Source organism: Sander lucioperca, chromosome 14 (assembly GCF_008315115.2).
Source record: "Sander lucioperca isolate FBNREF2018 chromosome 14, SLUC_FBN_1.2, whole genome shotgun sequence".
Classification (NCBI taxonomy): Eukaryota; Metazoa; Chordata; class Actinopteri; order Perciformes; family Percidae; genus Sander; species Sander lucioperca.
In genome coordinates, this window is record NC_050186.1 from 3827104 (window position 1) to 3849634 (window position 22531).

The window sequence follows — 22531 nt, forward strand, 5'->3', positions numbered from 1 at the left end:
GGAGAGTTTGTCAGAAAAGGCTTTTCATTGAAAACAAACATAAATCAAAAAAAAAAATGTTCTCAGGGTTGGGATTGTGTTTCGTAAGCAAAGAACTCACTCTGCCGTAATGACCTCCAAAATAGTTTGAGCCACTATGTGGAAAAAGAAGCCATCTACTTACATTTCCCCCTCTATTTCATTGCATTATGTTATTTGTTGTTGTAACACCAAGAATGTTCATCATATTATCAAGTACTGTATAATTCTATTAATGGATATTTCTAAAAAATTAGAAATGGGACAAGTCAGTGTTTATGGTAGGCTGTAGTATCTGAATGGTTACAAGTGGAACATTTTGGGAAAAGGTTAGATGAGGCGACACATTTCTGGCCGGTCTGTATGTTACGGAGGTGAACTAAACCACACTCACATCTGGCTGTCTTTATAACAACAATTCTGACGGATCCTCTTTTAACTCTTTTATATAACCTTCAATAACATAATATCATAAAATAAGCATTATACTGCACATTCTTGTTCTCAAGTCAGTCTACCTGAATCTTAAGCTTTATTGGCCGGTCACGGTGACTTCTTGGAGTATTGTGCTGCATTCATGTAATGTCAGCAGAATGGGATGAACAGGAGAACCGACTTGGGAGTAGTCACGCACTATTTCAAGTTGGTTGCCCCCACTGCTAGCTTGTAGTCACATCATTTACGCTAAATCAGCTTTTATTTGCTAAAATTTCGAACTGTTTCTTTAATTGCTGAAAAAATGCTTATGCTATTTTCCTGTTACTTTAACAGCCTGTCATTGTTTTCTTGTTACTGAGAAGATCATACCCTTGGAGAAAAATGTTTTCAGATAAAATTATAAGTTTAAAACAAAGTCATCTGTCATCTTTTCCTATGAGTCTTTGTTTTGTTGGAGATGTTTTTGTGACCAATGGCATTTAGGGTGGATTGTCACAGCGTCATGCAAAGTGATTCATCCAGCCATGAATACTAACAAAAATTGTTCCATTGTTCTCTCCGTTTTTTTGTCTGCAGTGCGGGCTATGATGCTGTCCTGGACAGAAATGTAGCCATCAAGAAGCTGAGCAGACCCTTCCAGAACCAGACCCATGCCAAGAGGGCATACCGGGAGTTGGTGCTCATGAAATGTGTCAATCACAAAAATGTAAGTGATTCAGCTGAGGGGTAACAGGAAGGAATGCAGGAAGAATACAAATGTATCCATTGTCAAAATGAAGCACAGTTTTAAACTATTCCACATTCAGTGTCTATTTTTAGTTCTTGATAAATCCCTTCACTATAAAAAGGAGACGAGCCACTGCAACATTGTGACTGTGCTAAATTCGATGCCTCGAGAAATGTACCGAACTGGCAGGAGAGTGAAACAGAGAGCACTTCAAGGCATGAATGCAATCTCCAGTGCCGCAGTTTGAGCTCTTTTCGTATTCTCCGTCTCTTTTTTCCTCTCCTCCGCGTTTATCCCCACTTTTTTGTTCCAACCCACTTGTTCGGTTTATTCAGCAGTGTCCTTCACCAGGGTCATTACCAACTCCCCGTCCCTTGCTGTAACTCAGTGTATATTTACTGTAACTGCTAGATGTTGATCCTCTCCATGCTCTTCTCTCTTTCAGATCATCAGTTTATTAAATGTCTTCACACCACAGAAATCATTAGAGGAATTCCAGGATGTGTGAGTATACTAAACCCTTTCTTGCATACTTACATTTCCATGAAAAATAAAGATTTAGCCCAAAAAAAAAGTTACTTCAAATGACAGGGGGGAAAGAAAGGGACTGTTAAATGCTTATAGCTGCTTTGCACCTGCAGTTGTAAGAACACAACTGCTGTAGTCAGTGTAGTCAGTGAAAGTACTGTAGGTGTAACCCAAGGCTGCTGGAGGTATCCTGTTCTCAGACTGAATGATAAATGAGAGCACATTCACATTAAGAACTAGGTACAGACTACTGCAGAGGGATTTATGTGTCTTGGTGGTACCTCTTTCAAATGGTAGAGGAATGCTCAGTTTATGATTTCCACTGAGAGCTGTAGTTTACAAATTACTTTAGTAAACAGCTAACTCATCAAATAATAGTTTGTCAACCACTCATAGATCAATAAAACTTTTTCTCAGGTACCTCGTGATGGAGCTGATGGATGCCAACTTGTGCCAGGTGATTCAGATGGAGCTTGACCATGAGAGAATGTCCTACCTGCTCTACCAGATGCTGTGTGGTATCAAACATCTGCACTCAGCCGGCATTATTCACAGGGTAGGAAAGCAAGACAGCTCAATTTTCTTTTTCTCAATTTTTGACTACTGAATATGGTTTGAGTTGTGTGTGTGTGTGTGTGTGTGTGTGTGTGTGTTTTAAGTTTTGGGGATAGCAATTTGTAGTCTAACATCAATAGCCATACAATTTGACATCACCTTGGTTACCTATTTGGCAGGCAAGGGCACAGAGGAAAGGTAAGGTTTAATTTCTGGTGCTTCCATCTTTACTAGCTGTTTAAGCTAACACATCTAGCAGATGCAGTTTTTCAGGCCAAGGACCCCTTAGCTAAAAGAAAGACAGAGTAGGGACCCCCTACTACATATACTGTATAATATTAAAGGAGAATTCCGGTCGATTTCAAAAGTAGCTCTGTTGTTTGTAAATTTGGAGTGCTGTCAGTAGCAAGAAAAACAAAAACAATTGGTGTTGCCTACACCGTGTTATCCTCTTGCTACAGTTTGCACCCAGGAGACTGAAACAGGGCAAGTTTTTAGCCTCTTAACATGTTTGAAATGTCATTACAAGTGCCTACCCATGTGAAGTGATTCCTTCTGAATGAACACAGTGAATCTGTCTGCAGAAGATGTGAAAGAAATGCATAAAAGTTGTGCTAATTCAGCTGTGTTTAGTTCTGGTGTTGAGACGGCAAGGCTTAGGGACCGTCTACAAACTACAACACCGAAAAGAGATACAACAAAAATATTTATTAATTTAATGATTAAATAAGGTAGTATCTCCAAACTTACCTCAATTATAACTTGTCTGCTGCTAGTTGTACTACAGCACTTACTTAAAAAAAATAAGCATATGCCTATTTTTGAATTATACTGGACCACATGGATAAAAATGAATCATTAAGCTTAAATGTATGGCTACCATAGTAGGCATAGTAAGCTTATCTTCAATGTGTAAATTAATTTTTTTCTTCACAAATAGGCCAATTTATCTTTGCTATTAAAATGTTAGATTCATGTTAATGTATATTTTCGGACATATATTCATTTTTTAAAAAGAAAGTTTCGAAAATGCCTCCTTTAAAACCCACTCCAGGTCAACAGGGGTTAGTGCAGGGGGAAATTACAATTTCAGATTTTGGAGAGAAAGTAAACATTACTTTCAAAAAATAAAGCTGAGTACTATCAAATTCCTGCTTCCAGTTCAGTGTTCACTGCTCTGATTCAAATTAAACTAACACAAGCATGTATCAGAAAGTTGAAAACAAAGTTTTGACATTGCTCCAGTATATATATATATATATTTATACTGTCAATCCTTTTTTTTTTTTTTTTTTTTAACTCATAACCAATGTTCAAGTCAAATACCAGAAATCATTGAAACGATGGTTTGTAAATGACATAAATATACTGTACATACACAGTTTCTCACACCAGTCTTTTTCCCAACTCCAGGATCTCAAACCAAGCAATATAGTGGTGAAGTCAGACTGCACCCTGAAGATCCTGGACTTTGGTCTGGCCAGGACAGCAGGCACCAGCTTTATGATGACCCCTTATGTGGTGACTAGATACTACAGAGCCCCAGAGGTTATCCTGGGCATGGGATACAAAGAGAATGGTGAGAATTTGCCATGATTGATTGCATGGCAATTTGACCCTGCATGGGTCAAATTTAGACAAATTTAAAGGACAACACTGTTGATTGTTTGCTCTCTTTCTTAATGCACACAAAACGTCTAACATCCACTTTTCCACAGTCAATTGAAAGAACTCACACAGATTGACTAGTGTTTGTATAGCAGTATTTGCTAATAGAGTACATCACTAAATGAGTTAATTGGAGCTATTGTCAGTATTCTCAAAACTGCACTCGTTTACTGTCTTGCTGCTGCTGCGAAGAGGGAAAACTAAAGTTAATACAGACTGGGAACCAACATCTACCTCTAGTCAAGTAATACAACTTTTGATTGTTAATGTTTTAGAGGTAAATAACAGTATAGCAGCAGCATGTCTATGTGAGTATGTAAAGTATTTTTAAACCCTAATGACTTACCTGCAGTATAATTTGTAGTAAAACAGAATGTGAATGAGCTTCTGACTGTAGCAAAGCAAAAAGAGCAATGTTTGTCTTTTCATGAGCACTAATGATCAGTAAAAAAAAAAAAAAATATATATATATATATATAAAATTACACAAATGTTATCCATTAATGATCCCAACTAATCTGTGAAACAAATTCAGTCGCACTTTTCAAATGAGCTAAAGTGAATTGTGTTGGCGGTGTGAGTCACTGATTAAAAGCCCCCAGAACATCAGACATGTGATTGAATGCCAGCCTAAGTAATGACTCATCATTAGCCATATTCCTCCTGTGGATAGAAGCATGTAGACTTTAAGAATATTCTGCCGCTAGTTAGGCTCAGCTTTTCTCTCTTTTTTTTTGCTCTTCTTCTGCTTTATGTCTATATTTCATTCACGTTCTTCATGCTCCTCACTAATTATTTCTCCCTCACTGAAGGACAGCTAATCCCTGTTGCTTCTCCCAGAAAGCTTGATGTGTCTAACACTAACCTTTGCCTTCCTCTCTTTTTCTTTTGCTCCTTCTCTGCCTTACTGTCACCTCTATGCGTGCAGTGGATATATGGTCGGTGGGGTGCATTATGGGAGAAATGGTGCGCCACAAAATCCTCTTTCCTGGGCGGGACTGTATCCTTGTTATCTGATGGTAACACCATTTGTGTTCATTGGGTTTATGTCTGCTGTACATAGAATAATTAATTTAAAACTCAATCATTCTTTGTTTTAAATACGACCATCCATGTTGGGTTTCACGTGTCTGACTCAAGATGGATTCAACTGCCTTTTAAAACACTCTTTGAGTCGAGTGCTTGGAGAGTTTGGAATTAATGAAATAGTAGCTACAGGTTTGTCGTCCAATATTCCTTTAAAACATGTAAATGTTTAATTCATATGGTAATAACCGTGACATACTTTTCACATTGTATTTTGGTCAGTTACATTTACCTTGAAGATTATTCTGGCCTGATGTTCCTGTATGTTACTGAGGTGAACTAAACCACACTTGCATCCGGTTGTCTTTATACCAACAATTCCATCTGATCCTCCTTTAACACTTTTAATTTACCCTGCAATAACATCATAAAATAAGCATTATACATTCTTGTTCTGAAGTCAGTCTGCCCGAATCTTAAGCTCTATTCGGTTTTGTAATTTTGGCAAGAGGGGAGTTCTCTCTCTTTGTCTCTGAATATTCTGAATATTGAGTGTTTCTGTGAGTGCTACCTGGTGTGTTCTCCTGCAGTGAGGGGGCTGTAATTGCATCCCCAAAAATGACTTCTTTTAGAATGATGGATTTAGATAAATAGTCACCGTGCTGAGGTTGTGCACGTGTGCACACGTGAAGTGCATCTGAGGGTGCCCACATATGTGAGTCAGAAACAGTTAGTAATCATTTAGTGGATTAATAATGAAGGATTTATGTTTTCATTTTGAACATCGGTTTAATAGCGGCTTAGATGAACCCACTTGGTGGTGTGAGGAAGAAAAGAGTAAAGGTGTAGACTGAGAAAACGAGAAAGCTGCCATTATGGGAAAGTATTAATAATAGTAAGATGCAAGGTAGAAATAATGTAAATATGTTAAAGGGCTTGTCATGGAATTTGTTGACAAAACAAAAAAAATAAAATATCACCAGCCTCATTCTGTAAAACTATGATTTTACTATAAGTTGTTCAGAGGCAGATAAGCCTTTTGTGTCTGCAGGTGTCTAATACTGTTGTCTCTACATCCCTGAACTCGCAGATCCTGAAAGATTAATGCTCTGGAGAACTAGAAAACCCCCGCAATGAGCTCTGCATTATCTCTCTCCCTCTGTCTCTGCTCTCACAATGACCTGAAATTCTTATCACATAACACCCCATCCTTTCTTACTGTAGCTCACTGAACAGTAGTCATGCACACCTTTTGTTAATCTTCTGCTTATTGATCAGTTTCTGGACTGGTACCCTGTCGTTGCTAATCTTAATTTACTTCATAGACTTTTTGACCTGAAGTATTGACCTGGCTGAAGTTATCTGCACCTTCCTGAGTGTCTGTCAAATGATGATATAGAAGAGCAGTGTGTCTACACAGGTCACAGCACAGTGAGCCTCAGGGTGACTGGGTGTTTGATGGCCATATAGTACAACAGTGTGTTAAATAAGTGGCTATGGAGTGATGGCAAGGTAATTACTGGTAAAACACACATCTATGTGATGGCATAAGAAGAACTGGGCACAGTATTACTCATTTTAGGAATATCACACCTTATTGTTACTTTATAAAGTACAAAGTCACAGTGAAACAGAAGTTATAACATCTTGCTCTATAGCTATAGCTCCAGTAATGGGCTGTATTTCAGAGTGGAATGGAATATATGATGTGGAGTTTAAATCAAATCACACATTTGATTGGATCACTCAAAAGCAGAAGTGGCCTTAGCTAATACTGCACGATGGAGCTGCAGAGAGGACTGTTAGCCTCCACACTAACCTCCCTCACCCCAGTTGTTAGGTGGAGGATAAGAGGGAAATTAATACAGTAAATTAGACCTGTATTGTAAACAGAAATATGTTAATAATATTTTTGCCAACCGTAATCCAAACACCTCCTACTAAGATAGGCTCGCTACCGTGCTAGCTAAGTCTTGAGCAAAGAAACATGACCTTTTTCAAATCTGGTAAAAAGAAAATTAATATTAACATTATAAAAAAAAGAAGAAAGCGTAAATCACGTTTAGGAACTAAAGGAAGCAACTAATTTCATGTATTGGGACCCTACTCGCTACCCCTTGACTCACAGACCTTGGGTCACATGAGGTTCGCAGCTGGACCCTTCTTCAAATCACATTTGATGGGATAAATGAATGTAATCTCCCGCTGAGTTCAAGATGAGTCATCGAAAATATTCTTATGTTTCACAGGAAAAGAAAGAGAGGGATTTTAATATGCAAATTCGCAAAAAGCAACACAGGGGTTCAGGATTAGAACTTGGAAAATGTATTTATGTGTACTTATGTGTAAGTCATTTAGGAGGTAGAAGTGTTAAGAGATTTCCGATAGATGTTTGTAATGCGAGTGTGTGTGTGCGTGCTTGTGAATGTACCTGTATGTATGTGTGTGTGTGTGTGTGTGTGTGTGTGTTTGAACCCAGTGGACATGTGGTCAGTCGGCTGCATCTTTGGAGAGGTGATAAGAGGAACAGTGCTGTTCCCTGGGACTGACCGTATCCTTCTGACGCTCCCTCGCTCTGTCTCACATGTAAACCTGAATATCGTAGGAACCCCACAGCATTTCTTTGAAGGCAGTTGCGTTCAGGTGCATGATGCCCTGATTCAAGACATGAATAACTCCAAACACAGTGGAGCGTCATGCTTTTGTGGCACTGACCCACTGTGGAAAAACACCTCTAGCTGTCTCTAGTGTGAATCCAACAACTTGCTAAAGAGCCATGGATAAGAACCTTAGAGGATACAAAAATGCCTCTCTGAGCACTGGGTGGATCATGGCCAATGTGCAATCGAGACAAAAAGGAGGTGGAAGTGTGTGGCGTTCCAGCAAAATGAAATAATGGGACACTATGGTGGCACTGGCAGCTAACTGCCTCAACTGGCACCCTCTGTGAGAACACAGGGAGGGGAGGGGGTTATTTGGAGTGTGTGGAGGGGTAAGAGAGGAAGTATTTGTTGCCAACTAGAAACACAAGCTGACACACCCCACAACCATATTTGCACACACACAAACACGACCTCATGCTTGCTTTTAGGTAAGCTCAACATTGTAAGGGGAATATACAGGTATTTTGTATTTTAAGTAGATTTCAAGGCACAAAGTGAATGTGTTATATGGGCCAAGGGATCACTGGAGATCCTCGAGTCCCAGAAGGCCAAGAAAATAATAATCCCAACAAAACTGGATGCGTTTTTTGAGGAACGTGAAAGTAATTAAAGGGAAGGAATTAGGAAGTAATAGAGGTGGGCGAAGTATTGATTGGATGCATACTGAGACCCATAATTCTCTTTTCTTAATGAGAGAAAAATGAGATCAGAAATAAAAACTTGGTGACAATTTGTGATTACGTTTTTTAGCATGTTTTTTTGTATCTTTGCGGATGTTACTCTGCCTAACAGACCCAGTTATTTATTTATTTATTATTACATTGTATTTGGTCTTACAGCTTCCATTATTATTAGTCCAACCTTTTATGAGTAAATCAAAAGATTTCCATTTTTTTTCTTGTCCTAAATACACATAGTATTGTGTGGGTGTAGCGCCTGTGTGGACACTGTGGCAAACAGGATGCTGCATATTCCATGTGTGTTTCCCTTAATCTTGACCCGCCGCACCAGACATTGACCAGTGGAACAAGGTAATTGAGCAGCTGGGCACACCCTCACCAGATTTCATGAAGAAGCTTCAGCCTACAGTGAGGAACTACGTTGAGAACCGGCCAAAGTACACAGGTCTCACCTTTCCCAAGCTCTTCCCTGACTGCCTTTTCCCTGCTGACTCTGAGCACAACAAACTCAAAGGTGAGAACTGGAGCTGCATGAATGAAGTGTATTTTAGGCATTTTATGACATTGCAGACAGATTGATTATTTGAATTTAAAACCTTTGCATGTCTGTGTATTTGGACAGACACTCATACTAATGTCCCTGTGGTGTGATTCTGTAGTGTAGAGCTCTGCAGTATTTACAGCAGGATCACACAAAAGTAATAGCCTAACCTACGTCATGATATCACTCATAGGATTTCTTATGATCTTTGTTAAATACAGAAGCCCTGAAACATAAGGTGTAAAAAAATTACAGTTTATCTCCCATGTAGGACATAAAAACATTTACACACAAAATATCATGTGAGAGATAAAGTTATGTTGTGGCAGAGCAACTGTAATAAAAACCACACGAGTACTGGGGAGGCCTGTTAAAACCACAATGCCTGCTATAAGTCAAAACAGAAGATTGATTGATTTAATTGATCATTAAATGTTTCAATAAATTATAACGCCTTGGGGTGGTTTTGACTACCTCTGCTTCATAGCACATCTCACACAGGAAAGTAGTGTTGCATTGTCACATGAGAAAATGTGTATATTTTTACTTGATAGGTGCTACCAACTTTAGCAGTACCAACAGATTCATTTATTTATCAGATGGTTTTGAGTCAAATATTTGAACAACTATTAGATAGATTTATATGACATTTGTGGCATACAAGCATGCCCCCCTCAGGATGAATTATAATAACTATGGTGATTTCTTCATTTTTCACTTAGAAAAAATTAGGTTTATGACCAAACACCTGCAAAATGAATGACATTCCCGTCAGCCTCAGCTGTGCTTTGTGTTTAGTGCTAGCAAATGTTAGCATGCTAATACTCTAAAGTAAGCAGGTGAACATGGTAAACATACATGCTAATCATCATGTTAGCAATTTTCATGGTAAGTATGTTAGCATGCTAATGTTAGAATTTAGCTCAAAGCACCGCTGTGGCTAAGTACAGCCTCACAGAGCAGCTTGCCCTATTTCCTCAATAGGGAACAAAACGTTTGTTTTGGTCAACTTTTACCTCAAAAAACTTTTATTTTACATTTTGCTTTTGGGCCTCCACATTTATGCATTTTTTCAACCCCATTGTGTGGGCCTCTGTGAATTCAGACTATTCTTATGCAGAGGGGTAACCAAGACATCATTTCTTTCTTCTGTCTCAGTGAGACGTACAACTTCTCTTCCCAGTATTTTTTTTTTTTAGGAAAAGAAGCTTTTTTGGCTACCCAGCTCCAACATCAAAGCTCCTGTCTGGTAAAATTCTCATGAATCACTTTTGTATTCTGGCTGCTCCCTGCTGGAGTGACAATGTTAAAGGAAAGGCATCTAGAGAGAGAGTGTGGGAGGGTGTGAACCCAGGTTGAATGCTGCTGTTTTGTATGTTTTGTACTGTCACAGGAACTGAGGCAGACATCTTTTGGGCTTTGGTTATTTTTTGAACTGCATGAGGAAGAGGCAGACAGACAGTACTGTAGGGCAGAGAGAAGAAAGATACTGTAGATAAGGATCAAGGAAAGTTGGAAGGAGAGCGATAGAGGAGTCATATTACAGATTTACCATCCGTTTCTTATTGATGTGTTGATGCTGAGGCAAAATGCAGCGGGTGCGCCCGGCTCATCTGTCTTTCCCTGTTCAGTTTCTTCAGTCCTTTGCTGCTGTAGAGCTATTTATAATGGGGTCAGTGCGTGTAGGAGAGAGATGCTGTGTGATTTAAGGGTTCTCGATTTCAGATCAGTCCAAAAGGGCCTGAGGGTAGAGAGACTGACCAAATGAGCGACTGCTGATGCAGATGCATTTGTATGTTGAGAAACCAATGTTTGTTAGAAAAATACACTTCAGTCTACTTGCTGATGTCCTTATAAAACTAAATTCAGAGAGATACCAGTAGGAGCAGGTCATTTCTTAGATTTCAGACATTATTCAAATTGAATCAGCCTGTAACAAATAGCACCAATACAATATGGGACAAGCCAGAATCTTGAATTAGATCAAAAAGGCAGAGATATCTGAATGGTTGATAAAGTGTTGCAGATTATCATTTGTGCCCACATAATTCAAAATAAATGTCAAAATACTCTTTTCCAAAGCTCTCACTCTGTAAAAATGCTGTGTTTATTTGCTAATCCACATGTGATTAATGCTTTGTGAGATTCTGGTTTCCGTTGACAAGCTGCTGTTGTTCATTATTCTCTTTAAACCCTGGCATTTCTCTCTCTTCTCTCTCTCGTCCTCCTTTTCTGCCTTATTGTGTTCCAATTTCCTTTTGGCACATTAGTGGCTTAGAGGAATACTTTCTTGCATTGCAATCTTAACCACATGTTTTTAATTTTTCTTCAAACCACAGCTAGCCAGGCCAGAGACCTGCTGTCAAAGATGCTGATCATTGACCCTGCTAAACGGATATCGGTGGACGAAGCCTTACAGCACCCCTACATCAACGTGTGGTATGATCCAACTGAGGTGGAGGCGGTGAGTAGGCCTTTGGCAGAGCTGTATATTTATTACCATCCCCAACTCAATCCTCTCTCCTCTGTCTTTGATTGGTCAGCACTGTTTACTTTGTATTTGCATTGGCGTACAAAAAAGAATCATGATGACTCCCCTTATTTTATAAATCTGCAATTATAATCAATCAATCAATCAATCAACATTTACTGTATTTATATAGCACTTTACAGCAACCAGCAGGTATCCAAAGTGCTTTACATCAGGAACCAAGAATAAAACAACATATCATACAATAAAAAGAATGAAACATAGAAAACAGTAAAATCAGAAAAGGTTACATAGAAACAGGAGGAGAGGGAAATTGTCACACCACTACTACGTATGAAAAGCCATTCTACACAAGTAGGTTTTGATTTTGATTTGATAATGAGTTACAACACTAATATCACATTTTAAACTATAACCTGTTCTGTATTAGTGATAATTGCTGCATCAGTGTATTTATGGTTGTTTAAAAATGTTATTTCACATCTCATTATCATTTTTTCTTTACATCTGAACTTTAATAGTTTTTACGTTCAGTAAAATAACCCCCATGTTTTTGCTACTCCTTAGATAAAGAAAGTTCATTTTGCTGCTATTTATAGTGTATTGTTCTTTTTTGTAATGTAAGAGTGGTGGTGTTCCTGGTTTATTTGGTGAAGTCTAATTTCTTCATCAGTGCCTCATTAGTATGAGGTGACAGTGAGATTGGGAAAAGGCCATCTGCAGCACCATAAAGTTGCACAGATCTACTTCTGCTTGCAGCAATACACTAATGAGTGCATGACCAGCTGATGAATTCCAGCGTTAAATATCCTGCTGGTTAATTGTAGCTTTTTGTAAAGACACCACATGACACACCTCCATTGTAGTTCATTTGTAGAGGATTTCATGACTTTGCACTTGTCTAAGTTGTTTAGTTGTTGATTTAATGATGATATTGTTGTTAGAGTTGATGTGGTATGTATGATATGGCATTTCAACACATGTTCTGCTGTTTTCCCTTTCTCTAATGTCATCTCATGCTGATGAAGGCCAGGGATCTCATCCAAATATCCATGGTAAATAACAACCGCTCTACATCAAAGAAAATAAGTGAAGGTTAAATGAGACATATTTGTTTCAGCACTGTCAATCATTAACCATATTTAAAAAAATGTTGTAGAGGATAGAATACATATCTTGATAAATCATTGTTTGAGGAAAAAAAACCTCTCACTTCTGTCCTGCTGTGGCTACTGAATGTAACTGTCCCTCCAAGGTCCTATCAGAGAGGTTTATTGGGGGTCCTGTCACCTGCAGTGAGATTATGGTGCAGGATCAGAAGGGTTGACTGGGTGCCAGACAGCATATCTGTGTCCCGTTAGATAAAATGACAATCCTATGGAGAAAGACATCTTAGCTGGACAACCCACCAGATTTATTCTTACCTCACTGTCCGTATGTTGTTTAATCCTGATTTTTCTGTGATATTTTGATATATGTGGCAAACAATGTATTGGTATTTAACTGTTTATTTTTCCTTCATTTACATTATTTATTTTCTTCATAATCCACATGTGCGCACTTTGTACCCCGGCATGTCTTTGTCTACACACAGTACATGTTAAAGTGCCAAATTAATAGTCATGTGTTTCTCAAACTAAACTTGTATCCAAGTCGTTTGATATCCAGAGATATCAGCCATAATGAATCTTGTTGATCGGGTTGTGAAAATGTTTGTACTCTCCCCCGTTTAGCCTCCACCTCAGATCTACGACAAGCAGCTGGATGAAAGAGAACACTCCATTGATGAATGGAAAGGTGAGAATTACTTATTCAAAAAAAATATACGTTATCAGGAAATTACTAAAAGTGTGTGATCTCGCAATATCAGAAGACCAATGAGCAATAAATGTTATATACCACTTTGTATGTTTTAATGACCTATCTTTGCTCTTTGGCAGAACTAATTTACAAAGAGGTGATGAACTTTGAGGAGAGAACGAAGAATGGCGTTGTGAAGGGACAGCCTTCACCTTCAGGTACTCTCAGTGCATAACCCTAATCGCTCTGTAAGTGAATTTACTATAACCTTACTGGAGTTTACTTGTAAATAGAGAAACCCATTGTGTTGTTGACCATGTGTCTCTGTCTTTTGCATCTCCTTAAAACATTTTTTAAAGTTAAATGTTGTTTTGTGTTTGTGCCAAGTGTATTTGTTAAATGGTATTGTTGGACAGTTAATCAGTGATTGCTATTGCCTCTTTATATATTCAATGGCAGATGCTGTATGCACTTTAAAGCTTTAGTGCGTAACTTTTTGATATTAATGAACGTCCGTTACATTCAAGCCAATTAAGACTATGAGCTCCACACAACTCTCTGTATTTCTCAGTATGGCTGTGTTCAGAAGATTGTGGTGTCCGGTTACTTTCCCGCGCAGAAACTCGAGTGAAGATAATTACCTCTTCTGAAGAGTCCATCATGTTTTTTTAATCCTCTGTGTCCTCCTTGGCTACTACCAACTGTGTGGAGGAGGGGGGGGGGGGGGGCGGGGGTTGGGGGGTGCAAGGTCACGGAAGGCTTGTATCATGTGGACGCGCCGAGGGGCGGCAGAAACTACGCACTATAGCTTTAATGAGTGTATATGTGTATGTATAACATGTCATGACTTAAGATTTGGGTCCTTTGGAGTCCATCACAGGACATATCAGTCCTCAGCTGCAGCTGGCATTTTATACTGTTCTGTTGTCTGTAAAAGGACCTCCAAGCACAGTGAGTGCTGTTCTCATTTTTATTTTATTTTTAACAACTTTATTTGCATATTTTCACAAATACCACGTGATGCAAACAGTTTTGGAACAATTCGGCATCATACTTCAAAAATATATAAATAAGGCAGTCATTTCCATTCAGCGATCATTACAAACTTACATAATGACATAAAATGAATAAACTTAAGAAGAAAGGTACTTAAATACACAGTGAGAAAAGAAGAAAGTAAAAAAAAAGAAAATACAATACAAAAAACTGAAATTGAAAAGTAGGCTATATAATCACATTTCCTTGAAAACATATTGTAGTACATTAGCTATATAAATACTTTTCTTATTATTAATAATTTGGATAGATTCAAAATAATTAAAAAATGTAATTCTAAAGTGATTAAAGGCTGGCCGAGATTTTGAAAATATAGCTTTATGGATATCACATTTTCCTTGTAGAATAATAGGTCAGTGCTGTTCTCATAGTTAGCCACAGAGAGGCAGTATGGAGTCATGTTAGCACACTGACCAGTCCACCCAGACATCACTGAAAATAGCTTATTGCCCCGTTAAAACAACAGCTTTTCTCCTGTAAAAGACACAAACTTCCATTTTGAGGATTAGAAAAGCAAACAGAAGCTAAATATTGCAGAGACAGTAACATATGCTGACAATGGAGAGGTAACTGCCACATGTAAAGAGAAATTAATGTGAGGTCTGAAAAAATTCTCTCTCACAATACCAAACCACCAGTGTATAGAAATCCTCTTAGTGTAGGTTTATATGCCTTCTGCATGGAATATCTAGACAACATGCAGTTCAAACTGCATACAAACAGTGTTGTCTTGCTTGTTGCATCTCTTCAAGCTAAACTATTACAAAGGGAAGATGAGACATTACTCTATAAAGAGCTCATAGCATTAATTTGACCCATTATGCAACAGCTACTTCTCATCTCTTATTCTCTACTCTTGTTCTCACAAATTCATGACCTCCATCTTTCTTCTTTTTCTTTCTTTTTGGCATCAACTAGTAATTAAGCAGAAGGGCTGGTCTAGTGTCTGATGCAGCAGGAAAACACAAGAGCTTAGCGCACACATGATGACTCGTTCAGAACCAGACGAGTCTTGCAGCTCTTTTTGTGTTACTGCGTGTGTGCGTTAGACATTTTTACATTTTTTATGCTGTATTATTATTGATATAGCTGTTACCAGACCTGCGCTGTTTGTGCCACACTATATATATCATCTACAATATTGTTAACATGTTTACTATCATTCCTCACATGAGCCTTTCATATCCAAAGATGGAAAGGGTAGTTCACTGAGTGCAGAGGGCGGCTGTACAGTGCAAGATTGAGAATGGTTCAGACCTTATTAGCGATGCCAAGGCAGCACATAACAAGAGTTATAATCTCACATCACAATTTTGGAGTTTCCCCAAAGATTAGTCTTAATTATTTTTTTGTGATTTAAAAGCTTAATTAATCTTCCAACTACTAGTGGGGTTTATGCTCAAGTCATCTTTTAAGATTTAAACTTATACTTCACCTGCATGGTGCCTTTTAACAGATTTTTTTTATGTATTTACTGTAAGTAAACTTACAAGTGAAGTGAATGCTGGAATTATAGCCAGCCATTAATCCTGCTTTGTTCTGCGTTTTAGTTTGGGTCAGCTGAAGTGCCCACTAGTCTCCATTAAGCAATTACCTCCCACAGGGAACAGACACAAACAGCTGATTTACAGTGGGCCTGCTCTGTGCATGTCCTCTGTAGAAACGAGGAGACTGCTGGTATGCTTGGAAGTAAAAATGGTTGTGCGATTTACTCATTAGCAATATTCTCATCCTTTTTTAATCAGGCTTTACTCTTTCAACTACCATCCCAAAAGCAAACTGCCCATTTTTCTATTGATTTGCTCATGAACTTGAAATCAAAGAGAGAAGAACCCACTCACTAAGGATTTAATGAAAGTGCTGTCAGTGAGCAGTTTGGTGCCTTGACACTTTCTGATCTTTCTTGTTCGAAACATCCTTGTCTGCTCATCTAAAGTTTAGTCCACAGATCCACGCAACATTAAAGAGACGTGTCCACCTCCAAACCTTCAATAATATTCAAAAACCTTAAATTTACCTTTTTAATTCTGGAGATCAAGAGCATCCTTTAGAGCTTCATTTAGCAAGGAGATAATCAGACAGAGATGTCCAGGGTCTTTAATGAAGTGTTTATATCACTAGTAATGGCAGAATAGCAGCTGCCTGGACTGAATTAAGAGTTCTTTAATGAAATCTCAAAAAGTTTACTGCCAGCTGCTTCCACCTTTGACTTCAAAACAAGATCCATATGAGAACATTGGATTGCAATGTAAAACATTGTGAGTGCCTGAGCAAAAAAAAACTCTATTTAACTGTATCATTAAAGGTTGCAGACACCTTTATTGATACATAAATCATACATACTGGCATACTAACATTTCTTAATGCCATCAAAACAAAATACATTGACTTATGCCATTATAAGATCCAATCCAGTCAATATCTGGGCTTATATTGAACCTATCAATTCCTTCCTGTGAAATCCATTGGACCCAAACCTTACTTACCCCTTTTTCATTATAGACACACTGGTTGTGATGTCCCACAGGTTTTGTTCATGTTGTTGACGTCTTGACCTCATTGAACCAATTCAGCTACAGTACAAAGTTTCACTGTGTGCACTTTTCCAAAATATCTCTACTAGTTGTATTTCTGCTCCTGTCTTTGCCAGGATTCTTTTACGTTGTAACCCCTTGCTGCTGTTGATTCCCTTAGCACAGGTGCAGCCGTGAACAGCAGCGAGAGCCTCCCTCCCTCCTCCTCCATAAACGACATCTCCTCCATGTCCACCGACCAGACCCTGGCCTCAGACACTGACAGCAGCCTGGAGACCTCTGCAGGACCCCTGGGGTGTTGCAGGTGACTAGCCGCCTGCCTGCGAAACCCCATGTTCTTCCGAAGGTGAAGAACCCAACCGCAAATGACCGACTGAAAAAACACAACAACAAAAAAAAGATCAAAATGAATATATTAAGAACAAAAACATGAGTTATGGAATCACTGAATCTGAAATGATCAAATCTAAAGCCTGTGCATTGTCATTCAAAAACAGCAGTGGTATTTAAACTGAAGTAAATGAGCTGAGATATATGTTAATGATCCTCTAGTTGCTTTGCTTATATTACCCCACATATCATGTATATGGCATCCAAACAAAATGACCAAATGCTTTGACTTGCATCTCCTGTAAAGTGCATATTGGCGGGCTGCAGGTCTCACAATTCCTTGCAAAAGCATTTATGCTCCAATCATTGTGGCAAGGTGGGCTGCCATTTTGCTCATCACTACTGTACAATACATTCTCCTTTCCCCTTTTCCCTTATCCAATCCAAGCACTGCTGTATTTTAACCTCTTAGACATCCTCAATCCCCACCCAACACAATCCCCATTGTAAGGTTGCCTGATGTGTGTGTTTTTATGTGGTTATTCTGCAGGGATATGTAGTCGCTCTCACCTAGAGAGCGGTGCTCCCGGCGCTACTTGTAAATAATGTAATTCTGTACAGCTGAAGGGCACACAGAGTGGGACTGACGGCCAGTACACTGGGAGTTTATTTCTTGACTAGCGCACCTTGCCACATCACTGCTTTCCAGCTCAGTTGCCCCTACCTATTGCTGTAGTCCTGCATGGTTAGATTTAAAACAATGCTAATCTCACTGTATGCTAAAATTAGTCTGAATAAAGACTTTTGTTTATATACGATGTAAACTAACTCAACTCCAGACAGGGGGGAGGGGGGGGGGGGGGGTCTGGTCACAGGATAGGACGAGTGAGTGTGAGTGTGTGTGTGTGTGTGTGTGTGTGTGTGTGTGTGTGTGTGTGTGTGTGTGTGTGTGTGTGTGTGTGTGTGTGTGTGTGTGTGTGTGTGTGTGTGTGCGTGCATATGTTTGTTTGTTTGTTTGTTTGTTTGTTACCAAGCCATTAAGACATTAGTAAATGTCAGGGCTGAGTTTGGGACTTAAAGCGTCAGTACACTCTCAAATAAATTATTTTGATTGTTTTCAGACTTCATAAAATGACCTTTAAGGGGTTTAAAAAGTCTGATTTGTGTGTAATGTCCCTTTTATTTCTCCTGGCAGTGTATGATCGGTCCCTCCACCACCCCATGGACTGGCCCACAGCCCTGCATGTCATTGTGTACCATTAACCCCTCATAGGTACAGGAGGTTGGTCTGTTTCACTGTGGTGTTGCCACCAGGAGATGATACTTATTTATTTGACTGTCTGAAACATAGAAGGCTTTTAGAAAGAGATACAAATGATACAGCAGGTAGATTAAAGGCGGTCGATGAGTGTTAACCTCGTAGCAATGTATCTTTTTGTTCTAAAGTAAACTCATTTGACCACACACTACACAAAAGACAAACATGTTTTTGTCAATAAAAAGGATCTGAATAGAGGCTACCCAACAGTTATGTTAACTACATTATTTCTTAGGTGGAAGTTATTTATTGATTTATTTATTTTGATAGATGGAACCTGAATATGGCAAGTGCCTTTTGGAATGAAGCATTGCAAGTGCAGAAATTATATATTTTTTTGCTTATTTTATTCTCTGCTTCTTCTTTTTCTGCCTTAAAACTGTCCAAATCCCCAAGCCACTAATGTTGGTGGGAACATTTAAGGAAGAAAAACACCGTTTGGCCAGATGTTGGCACTTTCACTTAAGTTTCTAAAGTGACATTTTGTGGTATGAAATCAAATTGTTCTCTTCAGATTGTATGGCTTAAGACGTATGCATGCTCATACCAGTTTTTGCACAACATGACATTTTCCATATCGATTTAATTTCTCCTTATAACTGAATCTCCATAAAATAGTGTGACCGGATTTTCTCAAACTGGGACCGTAGCACATCGTCCAGTTACAGCCAACCACTGTAGGTCACATCCAATCGTTGATATTGTGCCCAGAGCCGAGGCCATCTGATGTCCATCTTATTCACTGCTCACAACAACAACATTTTAGCTGCATTAGTTAATTTATGTGTTACTGCAGCTTCTCATGCTTTAGATAAAATACAATCCAACTAGAAGCAGGTGATCTACAGTATAACATGTTTATTAGTTTGTTTATGTGTTATTTATACTTAGTTATATAATTCCCATTACCTTTGTTTCCACTGCCATATTCCATGTTCTCATGCAGGTTGTGTGGGTTTATGGGCAAAGAACCATTAACAGAAGCTGGGTTGAGAAATCAAATTTTACCAGGAAAGAAATAACTTTAATGAACATTTTTTGCTGTTAGATGGAAAGACATTCTAGTGTTTGTGTGAGAAACAGATTACTACCTTCCTTATGCATAACAATTGGATTACCCGTCATCACTTGACAATCAGGTAACTGACAACATACAAAGATAAGGTTTCTAGACACTCAAGGATGCTTATTGCCCTTTGATGAATCAAACATAGACATCTGTTTGTTTCTTGCACGTCAAAACAACAATTTTTTAAAAATATTTCCTACTCATGGAAATTGCATGGCTCATATGTCCACTAGTTTAGACTAAAGGTTCAATCCCAGTCGTGACATTGTTACATCATTGCAGTAATGACAGCAGTGTTTAGGTGGACACTCAGCTGCTACAGCACAGTGGTTTCCTTTCTGCATGGAGTCTACCTAAAGCACCCTGTCCATGTACATACAATGTCTCAAAATCCCTCCCCGAAAAAAAATTATATACATAACTTCTAATGGCTACTTTGTTAACACTCTTTCTGCCTTTGGCTTGTGTACAGTGAACCACACACAGACTTACAGTACCTGACACAGAGGGTCACTGAGGGTGGCGTCTCCAGAATAAGCGACGGCTAGATCGGCTTTCTGTTCAGGGTCTGGCCAGGGCAATCTTTTAAAAAAACAGGGTGCAACTTTGAAATTCTTTGTGTTGAAAATGTTCAATCTCTCATAAAGGGGTCTAAGTGTTTTGAGTTGACTCCTACAACCACATACAGTATAATCACAACACGGTTGCAGTCATTACTACAGGTGCATTTTTACCCATCCCAACTGCATTCTTCTTTTCGAGGTACAAATACTGAAACATCTTTTTTCTTTGTCTTTCTCTGAATGTGATCTTTTTTTATAAAGACATCCCTCCAGACAATTCTGCTGTAATAAAAATGGTGCTTTTGGTTCTGTTTAATGCGCCTGAAGTTGAGATGATTCTAACAGCTGGGTTGTCAGCACTGAATGTAGAAATGAATTGTTTCACTCACGTCATTGCTGCTCTGCTTTGTCATTAGTGTGTGTGTGATTTCAAATGAACCAGCATTCAACACAAACTGTCTGTAAAGTTGAATTGGAAGATGTGATCTGGCAATCTGGACAGATTATTCAACAGTTTGTGTTTTCACATCTTTCTTTCAATACAGGATTTTATGAGATTGCTTTTAAGAATGTTGATGGTGAGTCAGTACAGTTGTGTGTTTGGAAGTAGTTCATGTGTGTATTCACATTTAGTCACATAAACTTTAGAATTTAGAAATGTGTCTAATACCAATCCTGATCCTAATTTTTGTTACGAGGGATTTGAAATGATCTCTTGTCAATGCAGGATTTAGCCAAATTCATGCCATTCATTTCTAATCTCAAGATGGCTGACTTGTCATTCAGCCATAATGTTTTGCCAATATAAAGTCAGAAGTTAGGATACATCTTGTACTCAGCTGTGCCAACATAAGATCTTTGGACTCAGTACTTGTGACCCCCAGTTTATTAATTTATTAATTTCCACCTTTTTCTCTCAAGTCCTATTGTAAATAACAACAATCCAACAATGCAATAAACAGTTTATTGCACTCAGACAGGGAGGCAAGCTACTGCAAGGGTCGGGTGACGCTAAAATGTTTAAATGTGGATTAAAATGTGGAACTCTACAATGATGAATCCCTGTATAGCTCATCTGAATCAGGTGATGTTGTTCTTCAATTCCCTTATGATTCCTTCTCTCTTGTTTCTTTTACTCCGTGCTGTTTTAATGAATCATTCTTTTGACATTGTCAGGTTGAAAAAAAGAAAATAAATTGTATCTGTTTCACGCTGATCTCAAAGCTTCAGGCTATAGCGTTTCAAATAAAGTCAAAACAAATGCTAAAAGAAAAAGAAAAAAATGTACTGAAAGCTGTTACTGTAAACACAACATTTTAAAGGAACTGTGTATGTAAAAATAGTATATGTATGTGATTGAAAATAAATAAAATCTTTGATCTTGGACAGCGGTGTACCTTTTTTCTTTTTTCCTGGAGTGATTTGCAATTCATTATGTTTGATTTCTATGTGCCTATGTAGTTTCCATAGGAACTATCTGTCCAAACTGTCACAGTTACACTAAATCCCACCTACACACCTATAGATTTTCTTATATCTTTTATACTGTGGTAACTATACCTTTTCTTGTTTTACATTAGGCAATTGTAAGTAATGTTGCAAGTCCCCTCACAGAATACTTTTTGGTAATATTGGATTTTTAGATGATTTATTTTTATTTTTTAGTAGTAGTTTGAATTGTCAGGCACTTCATTTGCTGGATTATTCAAAAACAGACATTCCTGTCAATATATCAATATCGACATATAAAAGCGACATATAAAATTATGTATAACATGATAGTGTTTTTATAAATATTGTCACTTTTCTCCAGTCAAAACAGATCTTTAAACATATTTAATTTGATGTTGTTTAGCTTATATGTGCTGCTTTAGTCATGACAGTGTTCTGATTACTATAACAAATTCTCACATGACATTTGTTACAATTTGTGTTAAATAGAAAAAGTTGCAAACTTGAAAGACTCTTACAAAAATGGAATAACAAAGGCACTCACATGAAAATGCATTTTTATTCATATTAAGTCTTTTTTGTATGTTTTTTTGTGTATCAAGTATCATGTCATGAAAATATTCCACTATCCCAGTCCTCCTCTCCCTCCTGCCCTGTGTCCATAATCTGCTCTTTTGTGTGGAATTCACAGAACGAGGTGCCACTGTCAGATCGGCTTAAGCCTATTACTTCCCGGTGGAGGTTGCAAAATGAGAAACGCAGGTCCCCCACTCTCTCCTTCAGTTGTTCAGGCACTTTTTTTCTCCCACCCTATGTGCACATTCCAGATGTCCTGCACTGACCAGCAGCAGGTTTAAATAGGACTTGGTCTTCAGAGGAAGAGTAGCCAGCAGCAGCTTCTTTTTGAGAGAAGTCCAGTCTGTTTTGTACCCATCAGAAAATCCAATTTTGTGTGTGTGTGTGTGTGTGTGTGTGTGTGTGTGTGTGTGTGTATATATATATATACATTTGGCTTAAAGCTACATAAATACACTCATAAAGACTTCATCAATATGCAGTCACTTTACAGACATT

The 22531-nt window shown here is 38.3% G+C and overlaps 1 protein-coding gene across 17 annotated transcripts in view; it reads left to right on the top strand.

The window, feature by feature from the left end:
* Positions 1–21391, top strand: part of mapk10 (mitogen-activated protein kinase 10) — a 38150-nt gene extending 16759 nt beyond the window's left edge. For 6 of the 17 annotated variants that reach the window (XM_035991900.1, XM_031317880.2, XM_031317887.2 and 3 more), the window contains 12 exons: positions 1033–1162; positions 1629–1687; positions 2129–2267; positions 3680–3845; positions 4863–4934; positions 8635–8817; positions 11184–11308; positions 12364–12390; positions 13069–13132; positions 13276–13353; positions 16891–17029; positions 18251–21391. In XM_035991900.1, the coding sequence (XP_035847793.1) occupies positions 1033–1162; positions 1629–1687; positions 2129–2267; positions 3680–3845; positions 4863–4934; positions 8635–8817; positions 11184–11308; positions 12364–12390; positions 13069–13132; positions 13276–13353; positions 16891–17029; positions 18251–18257 (1189 nt within the window). In that variant the 3' untranslated portion in view covers positions 18258–21391. Of the gene's footprint in view, positions 1–1032; positions 1163–1628; positions 1688–2128; positions 2268–3679; positions 3846–4862; positions 4935–7439; positions 7512–8634; positions 8818–11183; positions 11309–12363; positions 12391–13068; positions 13133–13275; positions 13384–16885; positions 17869–18250 lie in introns of those variants that run through there. The other 11 variants (XR_004895127.1, XM_035991889.1, XM_035991890.1 and 8 more) reach the window with 11 other exon arrangements.
* Positions 21392–22531: the final 1140 nt, after the last annotated feature.